Here is an 8686-nt window from a genome sequence, read left to right as displayed (position 1 = left end):
AGACAAAACAGGCTGGGCGCTTAACGTATTAAAATCCAATCAAACAAGCACACCAAAGCTTTCTTTCTCGAGCAGATAGCCTGTCTTCACAAATCAAACCAGTTCTTCAGCGCCTCTCGGGACAGGATGGTCATGATGTGGGACTTGCACGGCCCCTCACAACCCAGGCAGCAGTTCTCGGGCCATGCCATGGTGGTCACTGGGTTAGCTGTGAGTCCTGGTGAGTAAAGCAGACCCCTTCCCAGGGCCTTTGTACTTTCTGAAAAGCCTGTTCCAAGTCTGTCTCATGGACCATCTTCTTGCCATTGTTTCCAAAGACTCAACACAGCTGTGCACTGGCTCTCGGGACAACACCCTAGTCCTGTGGGGATGTGGGGACCGGACAGTGTGTGGAGAGAGCTTCGGTCTCCAGGAACCTGGTACGAACTGTAACCTGCTGTGCAGCAGGGCAGCAGAAGGGAGGGTGGGGGGAGGGGAAGGGCCTGGGCGAGAGATCAGGAGACCCACGACCAGGCGTTAGAGGCTTGGTCCTCTTTGCTCCCCACCCCTACCTCTCTGTCAAACTCCAGCCTCTCAGGGTTATCGGATTAGATGATCTCTTAAGGCCTTTTGCTCCAGAAAACAATTCCACTAGTTTATATTGGAATCTTAAATGGTGTCCTCACTTACTCCTTCAAAACACAGTTATTTTATTTCTTCTGTGGGCCAGACACTGAGCTTAGAGCAGGGTTAGTGACTAGGGACACAGTCTCTGTCCTCCAGGAGCTCACAGTCATGCTCTGTGTTCTGTATCTATAACATTATGCAGAGAAGTAAGAATGACGTTGCTTTCTGTATAATTTGCTCTGTTTATGAAGACCAGCGTTTTCTGGTACCAGACTGGTATATAAACTCCACAGCCTTGGGGGTCAGTCATACCTGAGTTCAAACCATCAAACCACCACTTTTTAGCTGTGTTACCCTAAGAAACGTACTTAGAGTCTCAGTGTCTTCATTTATAAAATGGGGAGAATTATATCACCCGACATGGTAGATGTTCCTTTAGTGCTCATCAAATGTCAATCATAGTTATCTTTTCCAATTTTGAAGACAACTGTCAATGGCAAGATGTGCTTGCCCTATGCCTTGTGTGTTTGTGGAGGTTCCTGGGGAAAAAGAAAATCCTGTTACCTTGGGTTGTTTTGAAAAGTCTTTCATGCCTGCCCACCAGAGGAATGCAGAGATAAAGTGCAAGAAGAGCCCTTCCTCAACCCTCTGTGGTCTAGACTGTGGTTTCAGTGGTCCTGCTTTACCGCGGGGACTGCTCCCCTGGCTGCCACAGACCAGTAGTTCTTTGCCAGGTGTTTGGGTTCAGGCATTCTAAGAGCGCCTGCATGCATTGGGGTACTCACAACTGGCCCAGCTGCTACTGTTGATGCTGATAGCCAAGGAGATGCAAGGAGAGCATGACTGGTGGGTGTCTGCAAAACATGAAACCCCTTCCTCCAAGTCAAATTCCCTAGGTCAGCGTCCTTGAGAAGTGGTACAGAGATGCTATTTAGCACTGTTTACAGGAATTCCAGCAGAGGAATGACTTGGTCTGGAGACATTTTGAAAATTGTGCTTCTTCCAGGTCACTCACCTGTGTTGGGTCCCCCGAGAACCATATGTACTACAGGCTTCTGAAGATAAAACCATCAGGTGGGCTCACTGAGCACCAGTGACAGTGTTTCTGGTGAAGATTTGTGGCTCCCACGCTTACACGACTCCATTCCCACTCTGCTTCCCTGCATTGCTGTGCCCCTCACTGGTCCTGGGGCCTCTCTGATCTGGCCCCATGGAATCCTCTGTATAGAGGCTGAATGCTAGTCAGGCCAGGAAAAACCCAAAGCAGCTGATTCCACCCGTCCTGGCTGTGTAGCTGTGTGAACAGTCAGATTAACCTCAGGATCAGTCACTTGCTCCTCCCACCCTTTCGAACTGCCTGGCTTTATTTGCTGGCCCTGCTCAGGCTCTCACATTCCCAGTCACCAGCCCTCAGGCGAGGCCCTCTCCGAGAAAGCAGAGTAAGAATCGCCATCAGGGGAATCAAATGAAGTCAACTGTTCTTAGACTAGAGAGCGTGACTAGAAACTGGCTATCAGAAGAGATTCTACTTAGAAAATGGTAGGAATGAGACAAGAGGTAAATAAAATACTCCCCAGTGAACCCCATAGCCAAGGTTGACCAAGTCTGTAAATCTTTTGTTTATGAATCTGGAAAGATGATTGCTCCTCTGTACTATCATAAGTATCTTTTTAAAAAAATTATAGCCCAGCCGGTGTGGCTCAGTGATTGAGTGTTGACCTATGAACAAGGAGGTCATGGTTTGATTCCCAGTCAGGGCACATACCCAGGTTGCAGGCTCAATCCCCAGTGTGGGGCGTGCGGGAGGCAGCCGGTCAATGATTCTCTCTCATCATTGATGTGTCTATCTCTTCCTCCCTCTCCCTTTCTCTCTGAAATCAATAAAAAAATATTTTTAAAAATTAAAAATCTCAGGCACAGAAATATCTTCTTTCCATTGAAGGCAGCACCCCAAAAGACCAAATTAGCTTATATAATTAAGTTGCTTGGTCTAAATTTCTATTAACTAGATCTCAAAATAGAAAGAACTCAGATGTCATTTTGTTATTTCCTGCCAGCTTGGAGTCTCCGAGATTGATCTGGTTCAAGCTGCTATTTTTAGGTATATTATGACTCCATTCTGACTGGCCGAAGCAGCAAAGAGCCAAGACTTTTATGATTGCAGGTGATTATGGTATATTTCAGACACACTTACTATAAACTCATTTTTTTGCTGTCATTTCTTTCAGATTATGGGACAGTCGGGGGCTCCAGGTGGCTCATATATTTCCTGCAAAGCAACACGTTCAGACCTACTGCGAGGTCAGTGAGGACGGACACAGGTGTCTCTCCTGCAGCAGTGGCTTTGGAGGAGAAGGCTGCGAAGCCACGGTGAGGGGTCATGTCCGGTCCAGGTGTCTGGTTGTTGATGAGCAAATAACTTGTACTGGGCCGCACAGCAGGTCTGCTAATGGCTCAGGCCTATTCCGAGTGCAGACTATAAGTGATCCTTTGCATTCCAAATACTTCTTTCAAGAAAGGCCCTTCAGCCGAGGGCTTTCTGAATTGGTTTGGGAAAGAGGAATGGGATGAGAGTCAAGAAGGCTGTATCCTAGAACTGGCCTGCTGATGTCCGTCCTCCCAGCAGAGCTTAGAAAGGAGAAGGACTGTGTGAAGAACTAAGTGTTTTCATTGTACTTGTGGTCACAGTAAAGGAGGTTCAAGCTCTTTAGGAAGTCGGAGTTTCAGTGTTGATCAAGGGCCCACTCCATCCCTTAACCATTTAGCTTTCCTTTCAATTAATTTCAGGATAGGCTCCTCCAAAGTACGTTGGATTCCTAATAGTAGAATACCAGTTAAAGGGGTCATCTAGTATCTAAATAGAATAATTATAGCTCCCATTTTATCAAACATTTCTTTTTTAAAAAATATATTTTATTGATTTTTTACAGAGAAAAAAGGAGAGGGAGAGAGAGTTAGAAACATTGATGAGAGAGAAACATCGATCAGCTGCCTCCTGCACACCTCCCACTGGGGATGTGCCAACCAAGGTACATGCCCTTGACCAGAAATGAAACCGGGACCCTTCAGTCCGCAGCTCTATCCACTGAGCCAAACCAGTCAGGACTATCAAACATTTCTTACACCCAGGCCAGTGATGGCGAACCTATGACACGCGTGTCAGAGGTGACACGCGAACTCATTTTTTTGGTTGATTTTTCTTTGTTAAATGGCATTTAAATATATAAAATAAATATCAAAAATATAAGTCTTTGTTTTACTATGGTTGCAAATATCAAAAAATTTCTATACGTGACACGGCACCAGAGTTAAGTTAGGGTTTTTCAAAATGCTGACACGCCGAGCTCAAAAGGTTCGCCATCACTGGCCTAGGCATTGGGCTGAGCACATTACATGTATTATCTCATTTAATCCTTAAAACAACCACGCGAGCCCTAGCCGGTCTGGTTCAGTGGATAGAGCGCCGGCCTGTGGACTGAAGGATCCCATGTTTAATTCTAATCAAGAACACATGCCCGGGTTGCGGGCTCGATCCCCAGTTGGGGGGCATGCAGGAGGCAGCCAGTCAGTGATTCCCTCTCATCATTGATGTTTCTATCTTTCTCTCCCTCTCCCTTCCTCTCTGAAATCAATAGAAATATATTTTTAAAAAACCACCACCACGTGAGTCAAGTAGTATAATTCCCATTTTACAGATGAGGAAATAGAGACACGGCAAGCTGTACAAGACACACCTCTGGAAAGTGTTGGGTCAAGATTTTAAATCCCAGGCTGCTGATGTGGCATCTTTTCTTCAAGCTAAGCGTTTCCAGCTCCTACACTGTTCCTCAGAGGACAGGGTGTCCAGTGGTTTCATTGTTTTTTGGACACAATTCAGTTTGCTCTCTTACCTGAACATTATTCTCCAGGTGTGGTCTGATCTGTATCAGCAAAGAATGGGACTGGCAGGACTGGCGCCTCACCTGTAGTCAAGGTTTAGTGACTATGCATTAAATCAGCTCTGTGCCTGCATGTACTTATGAGAAGGTGCTCCTAACTGTGGGGTCCCCACAAGACCCACAGATACCAAGAGGCTGATATAAGATAGCTCTTGAGTTGTCATAGAAAGTCAGTAACCTCATACTCTCTCATGCTGTAGGACTTGGAGCTTCGCTTTCCTAACCACAGTATGTTAATGAGGAAGGCAACAACCCTTCAGGCACATTCTTAACCAGGGTTGTTTGAGACATAGTTGGTGCTTAAAATAATCACTGGGTGGATGGATGGTTGGCTGTGTTGTGGATGGGATGGATGAAGGTAAGGGTAGCTACAGAAGTAGGTAAGTGGAGGGAACAGGTGGGCCATGAGATGGAGAGGCGATAGATATCAATGAATGAAGCTGGGGAAATGTATATATCTGAGGTAGCCTATGTCATTACTTTGCAGTTGTGGGACCTAAGACAGACGCGGAACAGAATATGTGAGTATAAGGGGCATTTCCAGACTGTGGCATCCTGTGTCTTTCTACCAAGAGCATTGGCCTTGATGCCTGTAATCGCTACCTCATCACACGACTGCAAGGTGAAGATTTGGAACCAAGATACTGGAGGTAAGGACCCTACTATTAGTGCTTCTTAAAGATAAGTCTCAAAGGCTTCCTTAAAACTTCCTCTCCATTTCTCAGGACACCACGCCTGTCCTGCCACTGTTCAGCCCCCTGGTGGTTAAGACATGACACCAGATACCGGAATCTCTGTTCAGCCTCGGCTAGAGGCTACATAGCTGTTTCTATCATATTGTACAGACTCATCCCTAAGAGCTCAAATATATTTGGCTTTTATATTCTTTCTATTTAAAATTCCTCGGCAGGTTTTAACTTGTGTTGCTCAAAATGTCTGGAAAAGAGAACAGAAATTGCCATTTTAAAATTTATTTTTCAAGGACTAAAATGAGCCTCAGCTCTTGGTGGGGTGAGGTGGAGTAAAGGTAGTTTCAGAAAGACTGTGCCCCGTTTTGACTCTGCAGCTAAGGTTTTTGAAATCGTCGTGACACTTTAAAGCACCAGAGAAAATAGTGTCTTAGGGAACCCAGCTCCCTGGAGTTGTCGATGCAGGGGTGTGCCGATCCAGCTCCTCATGGCTGATTGTTAAGTATTCAGGGATATTTAATACGGTCATAGTGGGAGTATTTATGCCACAAGGTTTGGCAAATGCCATGAATAAAGCTTGTGTTTCCTTCCACCCTGCTGCCTCCATGCTATTCTGTCCTGGACACGGTTCTGCTAAACACAAGAATAGCATTACTTTAGAAAACCTCAAACCAGGTCCCTCCTACAGTAACCTTCCAGAAATCTGGGTCCCATCAAAGGAGGGTAGGGTAGCTCCCTCAGAGAAAGAGGTGAGATCTCGTCAAGGGGCACACAAGCTAAACTTACACAGTAAGGACAGCCCGCTGTGCCCGCCCCTGGAGTTGCCTTCTCTGTCACCTTGGTCACCTCCATGTGGGAAGTGGGAGAAACAGCTTTTTAGCTTCATTAGCATAAACCTGAGACCAGGGGGAATGAGACCTGAAGTGCTGCCCTGCCCACCCGATGTGTGAGAAGGCTTTGAAGTGCAGGTGGAGGGAGACTGGCTCCGCTGGAAGCCCCTGACTGCCATTCATGTTCCTCGTTATCTCTTGTCTTGAAGGGAGGAGAGCCTGGGAAGCCTAACTGAAAACCCGTGTCCCTGTCTGTTTTCCTTCGTCCTGACCCTGCTTTGTTCTCAGGGCAGGTAACTGAGGGCAACTTTTTTTTTTTTTTCCAGACAGAGAGAGAGGAAGGGAGAGAAAGACAGAAGCATTGATTTGTGGTTGCACTTGTTTATATATTCATTGGTTGCATCTCATATGTGCTCTGATTGGGGATCGAACCCGCAACCTTGGCATATCGGGACAACACTCTAACCAAATGAGCTACCCGGCCAGGGCTGAGGGCAACTTTTTAACATGTCCTTGCCAGGGAGGCCCCACGTGTCTGAACACACTTCTCAGTGGCATATAGCCATCCTGTTTGGTTTGTGTGCCATTCTCGATAGTCGAAGTCTTGGGGTTGACCGACTTCCCTGCTAGTGCACGTTCCTCTAAAGCATGGGGTGCCTCTGTTGTGTGGGTTGGAGACATACAGCACTTGCTTTCATTACGTGGAATTCTTACAGACACAGCATTCCATGATATTGCACTCTTGGCCTAAGTGGCTGGTTTCCCACTTCCTCCCCCCAGCCTGCCTGTTCACCTTGTCTCTGGATGGATCAGGACCTTTGACCTCCCTGGCCGTTGGCGACACCATCTCCTTATTATGTGCAAGTTTCCGCAGAGGAATTCACTTGCTCAGAGTGGACCACAGCTCAGGGCTGGGACTGCGGGAAGTGGCAGTATTCTGAGGCCAAGAGACGTTTGCTGGACAAAACCAAGCCATGGCCTCTCCTTTCCCAGTGTGGCTTTGCTTTTCCGTGTTATCTTCAGGGGACGGCAATGTGCGGTTGGTGTTCTTTGTTTAGGTTCACTTGTCTTAGAAGGTATATCAGTGTTAGAAGTCAATGTGAAGCCAGTGGTCCAAAATCAGGTACAGAGTTTAGAGACATGGGTTAAACGTAAGGTTCTCAATCTACGTTAAATCCAAATGCAAGTTTTAGCGAGCTCTTGGGACTGCTCTTCAGAAAAAATATTTATGGCTCAAATGGTGACCTGTTAGGCCTCTGTCATAGGCCTCTGAGATTCAAGACACAGGCTCTGAGTCTGTTGAACTGACCTGTTCCATGTCTCCACAAAAGAAAGAAAAGCAAGGGGGAGAGACACTCTGCTTTGCTTGCCTCAAAATTATCCACACGGGAAAGAACAGTGCAGCTCCATAGAGGAAGTAGACTGCAGACACGAGATTCAGCTCCAGTCACTGCTCCTCGGCAATGTGAAGAAGCAAAGTGAGGGCAAGAAAGCAAAAACCTTGGCTTCTACTCAAAATAGTAGAAGAGAGGGTGTCAGATCCCTGCCAGATCAGCGTGGAGGTTACATGAAAATCAGACTTGAGATGGCTTGAAGAGGCCGACAACCCCAAGGACCTTGTCAGAATTGTAGGAGTTATCAAACTGCGTCTGTGGATAAGAAAATGGAGAGGTTGCGAGATTAATGCTGAAAAATTTTTATGTGTACATTTTAATATTTTTATTGTTTTATGTAAACTCTTTCCAGGGAATGGCCAGAGTGAGGCAAAGGGAATATCTGCAATGACAATAGGACATAAGTAGAGGCATGGACTCAACTGTGTGCTCCCACTGAGCCCCACAGCGAGGAGGGGCAGGGTGCTCAGATCTGCCTGTGTGGCCCCCAGGAGATCAGTCTCACCTGGTACTCACAAGCCCACTTTCCTCCAGGGAAAATAGGGTCCCTCCTGCCTTCAGGTAAGCCCACGCCTGAGACACCTGCCACTGGGGGATCCCTTTCTGATGAAAGAAAGATTGTGCATTTGTCTCTGTGGCCCCTGCCAGCCCCTGATGCCCATGGCTGACAGCCATCTTCCTGTCTCCCTCCTGCTCCTCTGTAAGTCCAGCTCCCTCAAGCTGTCTCTACTGCCTGGGCAGGAGAATCTTAAGCTACTGCATAGCGTCAAACCTGAATTTGACTCTCCAGTTCTCCATTTAGCTGGATCTTGGGCAAGTTATGAAATCCTCACTTGTTATATGGGGCCATAATCATGGGTTCCTCATGGAGCTGTTCTGAGGACTGAATAGAACTATATTAATGCCAAGCAAGGCACCAGGTGCTTATAAATGGTAGCCATTGGTACTCATTGCCCTCTGTCCAGACCAAATGCTCTTTTCCACACATTTACCAGTCATCTATCCTCCATCTTACTTTCTAAGACTTTAGTCATTGTTCAGCTTCCCCTTTGATTCCTTAAGTTATGGCCCTTGGCACTCTGGAAACACAAAGGGATAGTGAGCACGGAAACTGCTTCATTGAGCACCTAAAGATTTATTCTCACTCTGATTCTTATTGTTATTCCCATTTCACAGATGAGGACGCTGAGGCCCAGGGACATCTAGTCCTTTGCCCAAGGTTAGACATG

General features: G+C 46.7%; 1 protein-coding gene across 1 annotated transcript; it reads left to right on the top strand.

Moving 5' to 3' along the window:
- Positions 1 to 78: 78 nt before the first annotated feature.
- Positions 79 to 8677, top strand: LOC102442671 (WD repeat-containing protein 31-like). The gene is given in 7 exon segments (XM_023749342.1): positions 79 to 220; positions 318 to 367; positions 369 to 419; positions 1613 to 1680; positions 2835 to 2976; positions 5032 to 5194; positions 6844 to 8677. Coding segments are annotated over 7 exon segments (729 nt in total). The 5' UTR covers positions 79 to 126; the 3' UTR covers positions 7005 to 8677.
- The last annotated feature ends 9 nt before the right edge of the window (positions 8678 to 8686 follow it).

This window comes from Myotis lucifugus, unplaced genomic scaffold, assembly GCF_000147115.1.
Source record: "Myotis lucifugus unplaced genomic scaffold, Myoluc2.0 scaffold_6365, whole genome shotgun sequence".
NCBI classification, from domain to species: domain Eukaryota; kingdom Metazoa; phylum Chordata; class Mammalia; order Chiroptera; family Vespertilionidae; genus Myotis; species Myotis lucifugus.
This window is presented reverse-complemented; position numbering and strand designations above follow the sequence as displayed.